General features: G+C 34.5%; 2 protein-coding genes across 5 annotated transcripts; one reads left to right on the top strand and one right to left on the bottom strand.

The window, feature by feature from the left end:
* Positions 1 to 311: 311 nt before the first annotated feature.
* On the bottom strand, positions 312 to 7,538 carry arl6ip5a (ADP-ribosylation factor-like 6 interacting protein 5a). Its single transcript, NM_001006096.1, is given in 3 exon segments — positions 312 to 1,120; positions 3,633 to 3,850; positions 7,292 to 7,538. Coding segments are annotated over 3 exon segments (573 nt in total). The 5' UTR covers positions 7,471 to 7,538; the 3' UTR covers positions 312 to 944.
* On the top strand, positions 3,823 to 16,139 carry trnt1 (tRNA nucleotidyl transferase, CCA-adding, 1). Of its 4 annotated transcripts, none has more exons than XM_073952805.1 (8): positions 3,823 to 3,901; positions 8,565 to 8,711; positions 9,311 to 9,504; positions 9,599 to 9,737; positions 9,845 to 9,971; positions 11,219 to 11,412; positions 12,539 to 12,792; positions 15,372 to 16,135. In XM_073952805.1, exons 2-8 carry the CDS (start codon positions 8,573 to 8,575, stop codon positions 15,618 to 15,620), a joined length of 1,296 nt encoding a protein of 431 aa, XP_073808906.1. In that variant the 5' UTR covers positions 3,823 to 3,901; positions 8,565 to 8,572; the 3' UTR covers positions 15,621 to 16,135. The 4 variants fall into 4 exon arrangements, with proteins under 4 accessions (XP_073808906.1, NP_001002159.2, XP_073808905.1 ...); NM_001002159.2 differs by lacking the exon at positions 3,823 to 3,901 and adding an exon at positions 8,215 to 8,335 and having other exon boundaries at positions 15,372 to 16,139; XM_073952804.1 differs by lacking the exon at positions 3,823 to 3,901 and adding an exon at positions 8,254 to 8,286.
* The last annotated feature ends 1,706 nt before the right edge of the window (positions 16,140 to 17,845 follow it).

Raw genomic sequence — 17,845 nt, 5'->3', positions numbered from 1 at the left:
CATTCTGCAACCTCGCTGCGTGCGCATCCTGAATGTTTACAAACCGGTAATTTGTCTATTGGCATACTTGTTTCAACATAGGCTACTACGATTTGGGACATACTAATTCTACTTTTAAATACTATTTAGGATGAATGATATGCGAATTGGGATGCAGCGTTGGTTTATCTTTGCAATGCCACTGATTTCAAACACAACTGAATGTGGAATAAAATAATTGTTACTAATTGCAAATATTGCGTCTCTAAAATACCTTTTACTGTTATTCAGATTTCAATAATCCATGTTTGACTAAAATGAAACAAATTATGTGCCACAATGGGTCTTTATTAACTCTTTTTCTCTTTTTGCATAGATTAAAGAACGCAGGCTCTTCTTTGATCACACAGGCTGTGGATTACAGAATTTACCAAAAGGTAAGTGATGATCATAGACCTGATTGACCTATGGTAAAATCATTGTAATGCAATACTTTGATTGTTTACTTAATGCTGGAGCAGCATTATAAAATACATCAATGTTCATTAAGTCCACATAAACAAGATCAACCTGAAGAAAATAGTTCCAATACAAGGCGTTTCAGCTGCCATTAAAAACGGTCACACTTGTACAATTCCAGTTATCATCACACTTCACAACGTTTGGAGATGTTCAAACTCAGAAACTTCTTGTCGTTTTATAATTAGATTTTTCATAATAAGGGAAAACATTTTTAAACATTAACACTTTAAATATGAAACATGTTTCATTAAGGTTAGAAAAATGTCTCAGAGACCATTTTTCAATTGCATCCTCCTACATTTGACCTGAGATGTAAACAAACAACACGTCTTTCCATACAACATACTTTTGCCAAATTAAGCATGTTGAAAGTAACGGAGCGAGTTTCTCAAATTGCACCAGTTTCTTCATGATTTGGTGAGAATCCCAGACGAAAAAAGATTTCACTCCTTCAGTTTGCTCTCCAGAAAGTCTTGAATTTTGTTGAAGTTTTCTTCTTGTTGACCCAGTGCTTCAAGTATGATCCCCATGGGTGATTTCTTGAGTCCCGCACTCTCCATCTTATTCTCCAGTTTGTTTTTTATGTTCCTCAAGCGAAGAGATGCATGTGCAAAGATCACTGAAACACAGAATGACAAAAGTTTCAACAGAGTATATACAGCAGGGGTTGCAAGGATGTTTTGAGAAAGCCAAGGTAGCGCTTGGTTAGCTAGCCCAGATGTGTTTGATTGGGGTTGGAACTAAACTTTGCAGGGCACCGGCCCTCCAGGACCAAGTTTGGACACCCCTGATATACAGGAATCAGAGAGTGAAATGTAATACTTTTAAAGACCTTTTCTTTACATTTTAAGATCTTATAACCACTTTAGGTTTCAACCAAAACTAAAACATTATCCATATACTGAATAAAAATCTATTATATCTAGCTAATTCAGCTGGTTGGCGCCTATAGAGCAGCAGAAATAATGGTGTTGCCTTGGTTGCTACAGTAAACAAAGCAGCATGATGTCAAATCTAACAGGATTTTATTGATTTCATAAACACAGATTACTGATATCTTCACAGTTTTAATTCAGGCAAACTTTAGCATACAACCACACATAATCAAAAATGATATCAAATTTTATACCTTCCAAAATAGCATTTAAGACTTTAATACTTTTTAAGAGCCTTAAATTACATTGATTTGTCAACTTTTAATACTTAATAATTTTTAAGACCCTGCAGACACCCTGTTCAAAAGCAATCGTTCACCCAAAACCTAAAATCCTGTCAGCATTTACTCACCCTTCACTTGTTCCAAACCTGTTTGAGTTTTCTTTTGTTGAGCACAGAGTAAGATATTTTGAAAAATGTTGGAGACCGAAAGCCATTGACTTTCATAGTATTTTTTTAATGCATGTCAAATGCTACAAGTTTCCAACATTCTTCAGAATGTCTTCTTTCATGTTCAACAGAAGACATGATTTGGAATCCCTTAAAGAAATACTCCACTTCTTTTGGAAAATAGGCTAATTTTACAAGTCACCAATAGAGTTAAACACTTGAGTTTTACGATTTTTTAACCCATTCAGCCAATCTCCGGGTCTGGTGGAGGCACTTTTAACTTAGCTCAGCATACATTAATGAATCAGATTAGACCACTAGCATCTCATAAAAAAAATCCAAAGAGGGTTTTAATAGTTTTCCTATTTTAAGCTCGAGTCTTCTGTTGTTTCATCGTGTAATAAACATGACGTAAAAATGAAAAGTGGATCATCTCTAGGTCGATATGACTACTGAAGGAACTTTGTTGCCGTACTATGGCTGCAGCAGTCACAATCAAATTACACAGCACCTGAAAATAATCCAAATCCAAGTATCAGCGCTGTGTAATATTGTATGATTCAAAAATGGTAAAAACCAACCGTTTAACTCGCAAAATATCATGTAAGAGTTTGACTTATATTTAACCATATTTCCAAGAAAAGAGGTGTGTTTCTTTAAATCGGGGTTCACACGCTTCTTGGAAATACTCAGACAGATGATTTTAAGGCCTGGAAAGTGCTTGAAAACAAACACAGGTCCTTGAAAGTGCTTAAATTAAATTTGAAATTAGTTTTTGGATTATTTCAACAATTATCATGCTGCTGTCAAAAACTGAATGAAAAAAATATATAGAAATTCTTCATTGAAAAATCTTAAATTAAAAGAATTATAGTTCTAGTACAAAAAGACAAAAAACGCACATTTTATAAATATATCAGAAACCACATCTGAATATTACCAAATATTGAAAATGACACATGTAAAGTCTAAGTGAGTTTTACCATTTTTTTTTAACCCATTCACCTGATCTCTGGGTCTGGTGGAGGTTTTAGTTTGGCTTAGCATATAGCATTGAATCAGATTAGACTATTAGAATCTCACTAAAGATTTCCAAAAAGTGTTTTAACAGTTTTCCTATTTAAAGCTTGACTCTTTTGTCATTTCATTGTGTACTAAAAATGAAAAGTTGCTATTTTCTAGGTCGATATGACTACCGAACGAACGTTGTTGGCAAACCATGACCGCAGTAGTCTCAATAATATTATGTAGCACTTGAAAATAGTCCCCAGCTAGGTAACAGCACTGCGTAATATTATTCAATGACTCAAAAATGGTAAAAACCAGCTGTTTGACTCATAAAATAACTTGTAACTATTTGGCTTGTAAAATGAGCATATTTCCAAAAAAAAAAAGAGGTGTGTTTTTTTTAAATGGGTTTCCCACGCTTCTTGAAAATACTTAAATTTCAGCAGACATATAGATTCAAGGCCTGGAAAGTTATTGAAAACAAACACAGGTCTTTGAATGTGCTTGAATAAAACTAGAAATTTGTTTTTGGTGTTATTTCAACAACTGTAATGCTTTTACTTTTAATTATAGTTCTTGTACAAGAACTGACCAATAACGCACATTTTATAAAAGCATCAGAAACCACAATTGAATATTACCAGTTTGGAATTCAAACTTTGAAAATGACATTCAAAACATCATCACTCATCACCGATTAATGATACATACATTTCCATCTAATAGATTTCCATCCCCTTTTGTAATTGATCATTTTAGCTAGCAGTAAATGCTTGATGGTTTCTTCAGAAACTTACACAAAAGTGGCAGCTTGATTCCTAGCAGGAATACCATGACTCCACCAAAGAGAGACATGAGGAAGTAGCTCACAACCATGACCAGGAAAACAAACAAGCTTGGGTTCTCCTTCTTGAACTTTTTGATGATGGCCTTGTTCTCTCCTGCCCACACAGAGCCTATGAAGACGGATGCCACCACCACTGCTCCTGTGAACATGCTCACAGGATTTAAGAAGCTGTGGACAGAAAATAAACAACGACAGAATGTTATTGAGGCCACAGTTATGGTAAGTGTAGTATACACGCTTGCGAAATTGCTTTTAATGTGTTCTTTTATTGTGCTTTGAAGGTCCTGTTAAGTGCTTTAAAATGTGCTATTTTTGGGGGGGGGGGGGGGGGGGGTAACTTCTCCCCTTTCAAAAAAACGGCCAAAAGCTTTAGTTTTATATCATATACTATAGAGCATTTAATTGCTCAAGATTTGATAAAAATATCAAATTTTAAAGTATAAAATAGAATAGGTTTTAAAAAAAGATAGATTCTAAAAATAGATAGATTAAGGCAGAAGTAACTACAAGCTGTGGATGTTTATGACATCCTGTTTTGGAGCACACTAGCTTATAGACATCCATAAAACAGACCGATAATAACATTGACATTTTTTATTTTAATTTCACAGGACCTTTAAAAGCACACATTTAAGTAAAAAGTTTATTAGTAAATAAGATCATATTTCTGGAAATAAATGTGCGTGATTTCAGTTTATTATCATGTCCAGCCCCTGCTCAATGAACCTTGTTACATAGAAGTCAAATATAATTACAAATATGTACATAATAATGTATATAACTTTGAAGAAAGTAAATATAAAGCTGTTAAAAGTTCAGCTGAAGTGTGTTGTGCTGTGTCCAAAAAGTAGATTTTTATTTATGCTTCAAAGTCTGTTTAGAAATAAGCATTTTACTCATTAAATCTTCAACAGGTGAACCCAAAAGCTTGCTTGAACTTGTACTAGAAGTTACCGCCAATAATAAAACCATCTCTGACAGTCACCGTTTAAAGGCTTAGTTCATTCAAAAATCTAAATTCTGTCATCATTTACTACTTCTTGTTTAGAACCACTAAGAGTTTCTATTTTCTGTTAAACTCGAAATAAGTTATTTTGAAGAATGCTGAAAACCTGTAACCATTGACTTCCAATTGTCTGTCCTAATCAGTGGTGTAAAGTAACTAATTACAAATACTCAAATTACTGTAATTGAGTGGTTTTTCTCAGACATTGTAATTTACTAGGTAGTTTTAAAAATGTTTACTTTTACTTACCTTTGAGTAAATTTTTAGTGCTGTATCGGTACTTTTACTTTACTACTTTCTTTTAACCTGCAGTCACTACTTTATTCTTTCTAGTCTATAGGGATTAGAAAAAAATCAGTCCTGTGATTCTGGTCTAATCACATTGCACATAGAAGGTAAATGGCCTCATAATGAACTACCTCAAGACATGGGCGAGTTATAATTGCAGCAAACTGTTTGGAAGCATTCAAAGTGTCCAAGAAGATGTCCAAAATCTTTATACACATTGACCCAGAGACTGTTTAGATGCATGTCACTGATGACAAGATGACGGATGTTTACTGTATGATGACTGAAATGGGCCTAAACATCCAGCAGGCACAAAAACCTCAACATGATGTCAGATTGACGTTGTACCCCAACATCGTGGGGACGTTACATTTTGCTTGGAAATGAAAATCGGGTTGATGTCAGAACTGAACGTCCAACCTTAAAATCAACTAAATATTAACGTCTAATGATGTTACAGCTTGACGTTGTGTGAACATTACCACTATGACGTCTATCAGAGGTTGGATTTTGGTTGTCATACCTGATGAATAAATGTCAGTATTTGAAGTCAATATGATGCTGGTTTTAGATGTTGGCTGGACGTTGGATTTTGGTCACTTTCCAACTCAACCTAAAATCAACCAAATATCAAAGTCATTTGACGTCGCTATTAGACATCAAGATAATGTTGTCCTTGGACGCTGACTAGACATTGAATTTTGGTCACCTGACGTCACAACCTTAATCTGACCCATGATTAACGTTTTATGATGTTGTGTACCTGCTGGGAAATAAATGCACTACAGAATGTTATGTTTACACACATCCACAAATTACATGTAAATGCATCAACTTTTTACAGCGGATAGGCCTGTGCACACGGGACGCTTTTAGCTCACATTTTCCATTGACGTTTAATGCCTTATGACTGAATAAACATTGGCAATGTGATTGTGCACACCAATGTGCAAAACGCCATGTGCAAAAGCATCATTTAAAAAAAAATATGCCTCTTGCTCGTTTTTTGTTTTTTTTTTGTTTTGACACGCCGCATCAAAACCTTCTCCTTCAAATCAGGCACTTTTGTTCACATGCGCGGAGCTGCTGAGTACTTTTGAAAAGGCTTTTTACTCCTACTTTGAGTAATATAATGGTACTTTTACTCAAGTATGATTTTTCAGTACTCGTTCCACCACTGGTCCTAGTATGGAAGTCAGGTCACAGCTTTCTGTTTCAAGGTGTTGAGCTTTCTTCAAAATATCTTGTATTTTGATCAAGAAAAGAAATAAACTCGTAAAGGTTTGGAACCACCTGACAATGAGTAAATAGTGAGCACATTTTCATTTTGGGGTGAACTATACCTTTAAGAAAGCAAGCATGCGTTGATGGTGACACCTAGTGGCTATAAAGTGTAAACGCTATAAAACATTGTTGATAAAAGGAAACATTGCATGTGATAACCTGAACATAAATAGTATACATGATTTGAGTGTGAAATAATACATGTTAATAAAATGTAATAGTAATAATTGCAATGGAAAGCTTGACAATAATTAACAGAGTTTTTTTAAACAGAGTAAAAAACAGGGTTAATAGATGTTATTATACTAACCACGAGTCAATCAAGTTATTGCTACACCAAATTTGATTTAACCAAGTTTTTTTATAGTATAACGTATGTTTTAAAAATATGCACTAACATTTATAACAACACTCATTTTTGTGAGAGCTGTATAATTGTGAAATGACTATGACAAAATACTGTCATGACCTTTGCTCATAAGTGTCATGTGATAAAACCCTTAAATATTGTTCAGTCTTAGCAACTAGTTATAATATTAGAGACAAACCATCATCTCTTGGACATTAAACTGGCTTACAAACTTAAACACAGCTGCCCATATATCAACACAGCCATGTCTGTCAGGATCAACTAGCTATATTTAGGTAGAAATAACATCATGTTCTATATTGGACAGATGGGAAAACAATTTTAAAAGTTTATCACTTAAAAACAGCATGAAATACACAACATGCAATACCCATAAAATAAAACACCATACAGTGGAGATTGCAATATTGTGTACCATGGGATTTACAATGCAAAACTATTGGAAATATGTTATACATCGCAGTTTAACAACAAAAGTAGAACTAAATGCATTGCCATGTTAGTTTGTGCTCAAATACAGCCTATATTTAAAGCTCACTGTTCTCGCGATACTTTCCGCAATCCGATATTTGTGTTTAAGTTCACATTGAATGTTACAAATACTACTTTAATATTGTTTTTATAGAATTTCTGCATGTAAGACGCTGTGCAAAGGACTTACCCTACAACCAGGAATACAAGTATAGCTACCACCAGATAGTTGGTTTGATAGTACAGGAGGTTGCTGACCACTCTGTTGTTCCATTTCGCCAAATCTCGTGTATCTGGTTTGCCGAAGCGATCTGAGCCGGGATAGAAATCATCCCAGCCTCTCAAAGGAGCGATTTCCACTTTAGCCATTTATTCAGACTGTGCGGATGCCGACAGCTGCTCTGAATGTAAGCAACAGCCTGTCACTTCCGTCCTCTCGCCAGCAGCATGCGCTTTGGCTTTAAATGGGAGGTTACTTCAGATGTAAACAAATGATCAGCAAAAATGATCGCGTTTGAATATTAGGGACTTAATCTAATCATGCAGATAAGGATTCTTATTATCACACAGTGTACGATATACTGGCTGATTGAATTATAAAGTAAACTAGTGATTAACGAGTGAAACGTTTGCGCTATGGCAAGCTGTTTTAACATTTAATCGCTGCTAATATATTTTCATGCTGCTAGCTGCTAGTTTATTTCAACTATTCGGTTTTTAGTGTATTCCAAGTATGAGAAGTGCATGCTGTTTTTAGTAGACTAGTAGTTTTATGCTAGTTTTTTTTACGCTATTCATAGGTAGCCTATCGCTAATAGCTCAAGATGTCAGTGCTTATATTAGATACAAACTCATTCAGTTTCTTACCAAGGCTACTAACGTAAGAATAGTTACTCTATATAATGAAACAAATACATTTGCAAATACAAAGGATTATTTTCAACAAGTGCAAAATAATGATTAAGTTATACTACGATCTAATAAATAAGAACTAGTATCTACTAAAAATGTAAGTATATAGATTATATGTTAAAATGGCTTGCCATAACTGTAGCATGCTGGATGGGCGACTGAAAAAAAAAATAAAAGTGCTCAGTTTTCATTGGACGATCTTGTTATTACGCAAGTGTCCCGGAAGCAGTTGGCCACGCCCTTACGTGAATGTCTGTCATGGCTGCTCGCAGCGTGAGTGAAACTACCGATGTGCTAAAATAGCATCTGGTGTTTTCCTAAGGTGAATAAATATTAACTGTTGTGAGTCATGTTTGATAAATGCTTAGCATCGCCATAAGTATAATAGGTGTTAAATAATAGTAATGCCTAGCATCTTGAAAACTAGCATTGGAGTTGAAAAGTCTGGAAGATAATTACTGAACATTCAACGTTATAGGTATTTAGCATGTATCATTAACATTAATTCAGTGGCATGTGAAATTTACAGATAACGACTCTCTTGTTTTAAGGTCCACCGATGTGGGCTAAATTATTTCTACGCCCTTCGTTTGTCAACCGGGTTCATCTCACGTGGAGTTGCAGGGCTTTATTGACGATGCAGCTGAAAACTAAAGAGTTTGAGTCTTTATTTACCGACGGACTCGTTGGTCTTGCTGGTAAGCTCACTTTATAAATGTCATTGGTAAAAACACGGTGTTAATACTTCATGACAAATAATAATTGCACCAGTGAGTTGTTTGGGCACATCTACTCACACTTTGTTGCTAACGATACCACAAAGCTTATTCATTCATTCATTCATTCATTTAGGGCTTTATTAATCAGGGGTTGCCACAGTGAAATTAACCGCCAACTTATCCGTCATATATTTTATGCAGCGGATGCCCTCCCAGTCGCAACCCAGAAACACCCATACACTCTTGCATTCACACACATACAGTACACTACAGACAATTTAGCTTATTAAATTCACCTATACCACATGTCTTTGGACTTGTGGGGGAAAACGGAGCACCAGGAGGAAACCCATGCAAAACGGGAAGCATAAACGGTTGGCACAAATGGCAACTGATCCAGCCAGGGCTCAAACCAGCGGCTTTCTTGCTGTGAGGCGACAGTTTTAACCACTGAGCCACCGTGTTACCCTAATTCATTCAGTTTTGTGCAAACATTTGAATCTTTAACATTGTCATGTACCTCACAACTTAATTAGTGCAAACATATCCAAAACATGCCATATTTATTTGATATCTAGAAATATTTCAAAAGAACCAGTTTGAGCTGAGGATTGCCGGGGGTGCGGTGCGGGACCTTCTGTCTGGAAAACGGCCTGAAGATGTGGATTTTGCCACAACAGCCACTCCAGAGGAGATGAAGAGCATGTTCCAGACAGCAGGAGTCCGCATGATCAACAATAAAGGAGAGAAACATGGCACCATTACTGCCAGGGTGAGGTGAAGCATAGGTTCTAGTTCTTCAATGAATTCTGATGTCCACATGTCAACGTAATGACTCTAAATGTGCCAATTTCTGCATAATATAGCTTCATGAGGAGAACTTTGAAGTGACCACATTGCGAGTGGATGTCCAGACTGATGGACGGCATGCAGAAGTGGAGTTTACCACTGATTGGCAGAAAGATGCCGAGCGCAGAGACCTCACCATCAACTCCATGTTTCTCGGTAAAACACAAGGAGCTATGAGGATTTATTTAACTAGAATTATTAGTCTTTCTATTTAAATTTGCCATTTTTATTGATTTGCTTTGTTCTTCTTTGTGTGTTTAAAGGTCTGGATGGGACTCTGTATGATTATTTTCAAGGATATGAGGACCTTAAAAACAGAAAAGTGAGGTTTGTTGGAAGTGCTTCACTACGGATCCAAGAGGACTACCTGCGAATTCTGAGATATTTCAGGTAATTATAGGCTGAGAAAGCACATGGATCAGAGAAAAAAAAATCAAGCATCTAAATAGTAAAATATATATATATATATATATATATATATATATATATATATATATATATATAGTAAAATAATGATATAGCTTATTTTAGCATTATTACTCCATGCACATAAACCTAGAAATTTAGCTTTGAAATCACAGGAAAACAATGCGTGTTTAAATATATTCAAATAGGGGCCAGTTATTTCAACTAATAAAAAATATTTCATTATTTTGTTTGTTTTAAAACTGTTGGCCAGCAGTGTGTGTATGTATGTATGTAAAATCACATTTATAATATTAATTAGTGATGTGACGTTGTGCGCCGAGGCTTCGAAGCATGTATCAAAAAAACGATACATCTCGCAGTGAAGCAGTGTACCGGAGCTTGATTCATTTTGCCATCATCACGTGATCAGTGACGTCCAAAGCTTCATTTTCGCCTTTACCCACGTGACTGCTTCGAATTTTGATTCAAAGGTTTAAACACCTTCATAGTAAAGTGTATAGCGAGAGAATTGGCGTCTATTACATACATTTGTTTCAAAGCACTGCACCAGTCCTACACACCAGTAATTAAACTAAACTACAATAGTATTTTTTAGTAAAAAGGTTTTGAACAATACTAAAGTGTATTAGCGTATTTTTTTTATGACTACCTTTAAAGAAAACCACCGCATATCGTAGTATTGTGTTTAACAGAGACCATCTGGAGAATCTAACCCTGAAGCATCGTTCACATAACGTCCTCCTAGAACACTCGCCTCCCAATCAGGAATCGCTGGTTCGATCCCTGCTTGGAGCGGGATTAATTGTATTATGATAAACTTTTGAATACCTTGGATTTTACTACAATCATCAGTTGTGTAATGTAATATATCTTGTGTAAAAACTACAGTAATTAAGTAATTTGTTTATATTGCTGTTGTTGTATTACTACATGAATGAGTTGGTCAGTTGTGAAAATTTGACATTATGGCAACACAGTGCTTTCCCACACTTTCACCAGAAGAGGTCCTCATCGAGCTCTGATTTAGAAAGCTTCGAATAACGAACCTTTTTCCGATACAATTGAGTCGAGTGCTTCACTGGTTCAGAAAGCTTCATTTCACCATCACTACTATTAATTTAACAACAAGGAACTTCTCGTCTTTGATCCACATGCATGTTTGAAACAGTACGAGGGTAAAGTAATTATGAGGTTTGGTTGCTCTGTAGATTCTATGGACGAGTGGCAGCTGAACCTGGCCAACATGAACCAGAGACTTTGGAGGCAATAAGAGAAAACGCTAGAGGATTGGCTGGAATCTCAGGCGAGAGGATCTGGGTGGAGTTGAAGAAGATGCTGGTTGGAAATCATGCTGGTCACCTGCTGGAACTCGTCTATGAGTTGGGTTTAGCCCAGTACACAGGTGAGGAAAAACATTGTGATTGAAAATATGTAGAGAAACATCTTACAGCTCATTTTTTTCATTTTGATTTTTAAGCTTTTTAATTAAATTGCAATTCATACTGACAGTAGCTATGTTTCCATCCACCTATTTTATTCACATTTTGGAGATGCGCATAAAAAATCAGTTGATGGAAACACCACAATGCACATAAATAATAAGGAAGTGACGATTTTGTTTGCTTTGACTCCTTGAATAGAAACACTGCTTTATTTGCACGTCTTTTATGCGATAATCCAGTTTTTCGCAAAAGGTTAATTGACATTTTTGGATGGAAACACAGCTAGTGACTGTGATGTGCATGCTTTTGATGTCTGAATTATCATAGAAGTCTCTTTATTTGTACTTTTGAGGGTAAACAATTGTAATGTAGCTCTTTAAAGATTTTTTTTTTCTTTTTACCTTAATCATAAGTTCTATTCAAATATATTTTTTTATCTTTTTTAAAGTATTTTTGTATGAATACAGATCTATCTACAACAAACGTTTTAAAAACAACATTTCTCTACATGTGTTATTTTTTAAAATTCATTTCAAACCTTGCTGTCTTTGATCTTAAAATTTGTATAAACAATGTATCTTTCAACATCCTTCAAACAACAACTAAAAATCTCTTAAGAGAAAACCTGAGCCCCGGTGAATAATAATAAAACAGCCTGGAGGAGCACCTTCTCTTTTCCTCTCTCTTAAAAGACCTCTAATACTGTACCATACTCTAGAACTAAATTCTCTGAGCACAAACAACTTCTTTGAAATACTAGCACTTATATGTATTGCCTCTTGTTGAATCGCTAAATTCCTCCTCAATTGTAAGTCGCTTTGGACAAAATCATCTATTAAATGTCAATTTAATTGCAATGTAAGTGGTTTTTTTTATGAATGCAGAAAAAAATGTAAAACAAAGAAGTTTAAAAAAATGTAAAACAAAGAAGTTTTAAGTTTTTAAAGATGCATTACATAGCTAACTGTATTTGGTTAATATATCTACTTTTCTCTTCAATATATACTTTTTTTGAAAGAGGTTTTATTTGAGTGAAAAAAATAATGTGCCAAAAAAGTGTTATACTTTGTTGTTGTTGTCCTGCAGGTCTTCCAGCAGATGGCGATGTGGAGGAAATGAAGCAGGTCTGGCAGAGGGCCCATGTCAGCTCTCCTAAACCCATGACCGTCCTGGCAGCTCTCTTCAGAAAGCAGGCCGATGTGGAGAACCTGGACCAAAGACTGAAGGTGTCCAGAGAAGAGAAAAACCTGGGCCTCTTCCTGGTCAAATACAGACGAGATCTCGTCAAGGGACACGACGAACATGACACAATGAAACCATACACTGATTTCATCACTGATGTAAGTATATTTCCCGACTGAGACTTTCACTTGATTTAAAAGAAATAAAAAATGTATAAATATGTGCAGAAATTAATGTACAAATCGCAGGATAAAATGCATAAGGGATCATTTATATCTTGATAGTTGTTCTATCAGAAAAAAAAAGACTTGACAGGCTTATCAGCAAGTGGACAACTGTTGTAAAAGACAGAATACATTGATTCCGCAAAACAACCATTATATCAAATACGTTTTCTGGTTTATTACATGACTACATGACACAAAAGTAACAAATTAGACACAAAACATTGATCTAAGCGCTAAAAGTTTACAAATTATTTAATTAAAATGTTACAAACCTACATATTATTCAGTCACAAGATTCCTGCAACCAGTGAAGAAGAGCAGCGTGACAAACAAGCATTACGTATGCATTTGGTTAAACTCACAGTAAAGATGTTTCCTAGATGAGCCTTTGTTATTATTTCAGCTCTTGTTGTTTAGGGATAATATTTTTGGAATGTTGTGATTGACCAATCAGCATCAAGAATACATTTAAACATACAGTTGAACTCAGAATTATTCGCCCCCTTTAACTTGTTGTCTTTTTAAAATATTTTCCAAATGATGATTAACAGAGCAAGGAAATGTTCACAGTATGTCTGATAATGTTTTTTCTTCAGGAGAGTGTTTTTTTGTCTTATTTTAGCTGGAATAAAAGCAGTTTTTTATTTTTTAAACACCATTTAAGGACATAATTATTAGCCCCTTTAAGCTATATATTTTTTCGATAGTCTACAGAACAAACCATCGTTATACAATAAGTTTCCTAATTACCCTAACCTGCCTAGTAACCCTTATTAACCTAGTTAAGCCTTTAAATGTCACTTTAAGCTGTATAGAAGTGTCTTGAAAAATATCTAGGATATATTATTTACTGTCATCATGGCAAAGATAAAAAATAAATCTGTTATTAGAGAAGAGTTATTAAAACTATTATGTTTAGAAATGTGTTGAAAAAATTATCTCACTGTTAAACAGAAATTGGGGGAAAAAATAAACAGGGGGGCTAATAATTCAGGGGGGGTTAATAGTTCTGATTGCAACTGTTTATGTAGTGTTAGCTATTTCGTTATTTGTTTCATTTTACTATACTAGTATTTATTAACATTGTCTTTATTTCTATATTTTTATTGTTTGTTTTGTTTAACATGTTTGCGATTTTATTGTACTATTGTAATTTTTATTTTTCAGTATTTCTATTTAACCTCATTTTATTTTTTTGTCATTTTTGTTTAAAGCATTTAAAATATTTAATGTAATATTTTAGATTTATTTCATTTAGTTCATTTAACTCCTATGATGACTTTTACTTATTAAAATACAAAACAATACATGGTAAATACATTTTACATTTTGAAATTATTAAAAGCTATTTTTGCTGAAAAATTTTTAGGGGTGTGATGTGACTTACTCAATGAGAGGAGACACGAGATTGGTTCACAAGAATGAGACTTTTAGACATTTTTTTTTTTTTAAGTCTAAAGGGCAGTTATCACCAAAGACAATAGCTATTTCTCTTATACAATAAAATACTTTTTTTTTATGCAACAGTATAAAAAAATAGTACAATCAGCATCAATGACCCAAATTAATAATGCAACACATGCAAACATTGCTAAATATGTTTTTTTAAAAACCACTGACTAGGCAAACTCTGAGCTACTGGATGTGAGTAAGGTCTGATAGGAGAGAGCAGTTTTAATGGAATTTGATACTGAATGAAAAGAAAACTTACATTTTTCGGACAGCATAAATTATGATGATGATAACTAGTGTGTGTCTCCAGGAGTTTACTGTGTGTGTGTGTGTGTGTGCCAGTGCTCGCACTAGGAGGAGATGTGTGTCTGTGGTGCTTTACTGACTCAGTAGGTGCAGAGAATAGTGTCAAACAGCCGTGTGTGTATAGCTTATCCTGTCTCAAAATGCAGCTGAAAGTCCTACATGAGGGTAATAGTTTGATTATGTCTTTACATGTCTTTCCTGCACTTCAATAATGTGACTAAAATAGGAATATTTCACATCTTAATTTGATTTGTGTTTACAACGGTAATGACTTATCTTAAGTGCTATTCCATCACATGGTTAATGTGTGTGTGTGTCCGTGTGTGTTTGTGTGAGAGTTGTAGCAGCCTTTCATTTGGACACAGCAACCTTTAAACTATTACGTCACACCCATCCAAGCAAATGGGTTGCCAGGTGTGTGCAAAGCACTTGATTTTGCGGTTCAAATCTAGTCCTGCCTCCAATCTTCAGTGCTAAATTCACCCTCACGCTCCATCATAACATCACAACTCGCGAGAAAACTTTTCACCTCGACGAGAAATCTCATTGCAATTTAGTCTTGTGAGATCCTGTAGCCTACGATCTCGCACATCCCTACAAATTGGTAAAACCTAGTAAATTTAATAAGTGAAAAATTTTAAAGATGTATAAAAAATCAAAAATCTGAGGTAAATATGCATGACACGAATTTGCGGTATTGTACACTGAATTAAAATTTTAATAAGGATCCTATTTTTTTTTGTCCATTGTAGTCTCGAGAGCCGGATACCCAGAGTAAAGTACTAGAGCTTTTGAAGTATCAAGGAGAAAATAAACTCTTAGATGAGCTGCGCAGGTGGTCAATCCCACGATTCCCAGTGAGCGGACATGACCTACGCAAGCTGGGTTACACCTCAGGTAAAGAGATCGGCACCATCCTGCAGGAGCTCAGAGACATGTGGAAGAAGAGCCGCTATCAGATGAGCAAAGACGAACTTCTGTCCACACTCAGTCAATCCTGATGACATAAACACTCACACACACACACTCACACACACTAGAGTCAAAAGTTGTGCATGCATGAGCTATAATGCATTACGAGTCTAAAGATGAACCTCTGTAGTGTCTTATATCGAACAATCAGGGGAGTTTAATGCTTATTATTCACAAAATTTCCTTTCATTTTCCTCTTATAATTGGCAGTTTGGTGCGACAAGATTACGTTCATTCATTAATATAATTGCTTTGAAGAAAGGATGTGTCTAAACTGAATGCCTCCGTAATAGAAAGTTCATTTTGTGCTTTTTATTATTTGATGCAGGATTTTGCCCTTTCATGAGAGTGAAGTGGTGTAATTATTACAGTAATGGGAGCAATTTATCTGTCCTGCAGGATGACATTTTCTCATATGAAGCTGTACCCATGGTTTCATTATGAGGAAAAATTGTCCCCTTGTCAGTGGTTCATATAGTTGTTATTAGAAGGTTATGTAACCAACTCTCAAGGTGTTTACTTTACAATAAAGTAGCAAACATCACGTCTTGCAGTGTCGTGGTGTCTCTTTTTTTTTAAAGGCCATCGGGTGGTCAGAGGTGACTTATTATTTTATTAATATTATATTATATTATTATTATTATTATATAGGGGTGACTTCTTATATTTTGAGTATTATATATACATATATATTTTAAATGACCTTATATAATATTTGTTAAAAAATGATGCATGTTTGGGGAGAGGGGCTGACCATCAATTAGTATTATTATTATTATTATTATTATTATTATTATAACCTTTATTTTACCAGGAAGGACACATTGAGATTAAAAATCTCTTTTACAAGACGGTCTTGGCCAAGATTAGGCAGTATACATGTCATAGGTCTAACGGACAACAAACAAAAAACCATTACAGTTAACATGAATCACACATCAACAAACAAACTATTGAACGCATCTACAAGCATGTGTTTTATTTTCTTAACCATTTATACTCCTTTAAAAACATTTAGTGAAATCAATTCTTTAAACTGCGACTTGTTAAACTGCAAAAACCAAAAAGTTAAGGTAACTCAAACCATTTGAGGAAACCGATTGCAATAAACCATTTGAGTTCAAGTTGACTGTTGGGTTTTACTTTGTAGGTTATTCCATGCAAAATCTGCTGAGTATTTAAAAGCTATTTTTCCCCATCTCAGTCCGCAATTCAGGAACAGACAGTAAATAAATATCCTGAGTTTTTTTTTATTTATTTTTTTTATTATTATTATTATAATTTTTTTTATACAATTATTAGTCATTTAAACAGTCTTTATGTTAAATAAAGAATGAGTCAAAGTCAGAGGAAAAAGTATTAAGTGTAAAGACAAATTTGTAACCAAAAATGTAAATTAAGTTTGGTTTTGGTTATATCTTTTACTTTTTGTTTGGGCTAAAATTGATTCTATGTGAATTTTAACTGCTTTGTGTAATAAAATAGTGAGTGTGTCATTTTAAGTGTTTTAAATGTACCAGCAAAATGTTGACTCCTACTGTAGATGCATTTTGGAAAGGCTGTAGAAACCCAAAAATAAGCACTTAAAATGGCAGCAAGCATCTTAGACTAGAACATGGTGTGCCAAATTCTGATATTTGAAATAAATGAGAAAGTGTGTTTTATTGAAGGAATTTTGTAAATGCTAACAATTTATTTTTATCAAACTGCATTCCTGCTTGAAAATCTGTAAAAGGACAGATTGAACACGAAGTACAAATAGAAATGAACATTTCTTAAGTGCAAATAATGATGGATGTGATTTGGAACTCGGTGTGTAAAAATTGATTGTCATACAAAAATCATTATTTTGTGTCTGAACTGCTGATTTCCAATTGACTTACAAAAATAGGAAATAATAAGAAGACATTTTATTACAATAGCTGAAAAATCAAATACATTGACTTCTATTGGTTTATCACAACGTGTGTATATATACAGTACATGTCTCGTTTTAATTAATCTGGCCTGCAAAGCAGAAAACAAGTACAAAACATGTGTTTGCTTTTGGCCAAACTTATATATGTTTAACAAGTCATGTGTATTAGTTTAAAATAGTTTCAAAAGTGAATCCAAAGGGCATGCATTAATGAGAGTGCTCTGAGGTATACGTCAGCAGAGAATGTGGGTATTAAAATGGATGTTATATTGGTGATAAATGTATACCCTTGGAATATTAAACACTATTCTAAACGTTTACTCGGGGGAATTTATG

This window comes from Danio rerio, chromosome 6, assembly GCF_049306965.1.
Source record: "Danio rerio strain Tuebingen ecotype United States chromosome 6, GRCz12tu, whole genome shotgun sequence".
NCBI classification, from domain to species: domain Eukaryota; kingdom Metazoa; phylum Chordata; class Actinopteri; order Cypriniformes; family Danionidae; genus Danio; species Danio rerio.
This window is presented reverse-complemented; position numbering and strand designations above follow the sequence as displayed.

What these genes read in the sequence shown, in the direction of transcription:
- trnt1 (NM_001002159.2), top strand. Translation starts at nt 8,573, where the DNA reads ATGTGGGCTAAATTATTTCTACGCCCTTCGTTTGTCAACCGGGTTCAT. An exon ending in CGAATTCTGAGATATTTCAG is followed by an intron (nt 9,972 to 11,218) that starts GTAATTATAGGC and finishes GTTGCTCTGTAG; the next exon opens with ATTCTATGGACGAGTGGCAG. An exon ending in GGGTTTAGCCCAGTACACAG is followed by an intron (nt 11,413 to 12,538) that starts GTGAGGAAAAAC and finishes GTTGTCCTGCAG; the next exon opens with GTCTTCCAGCAGATGGCGAT.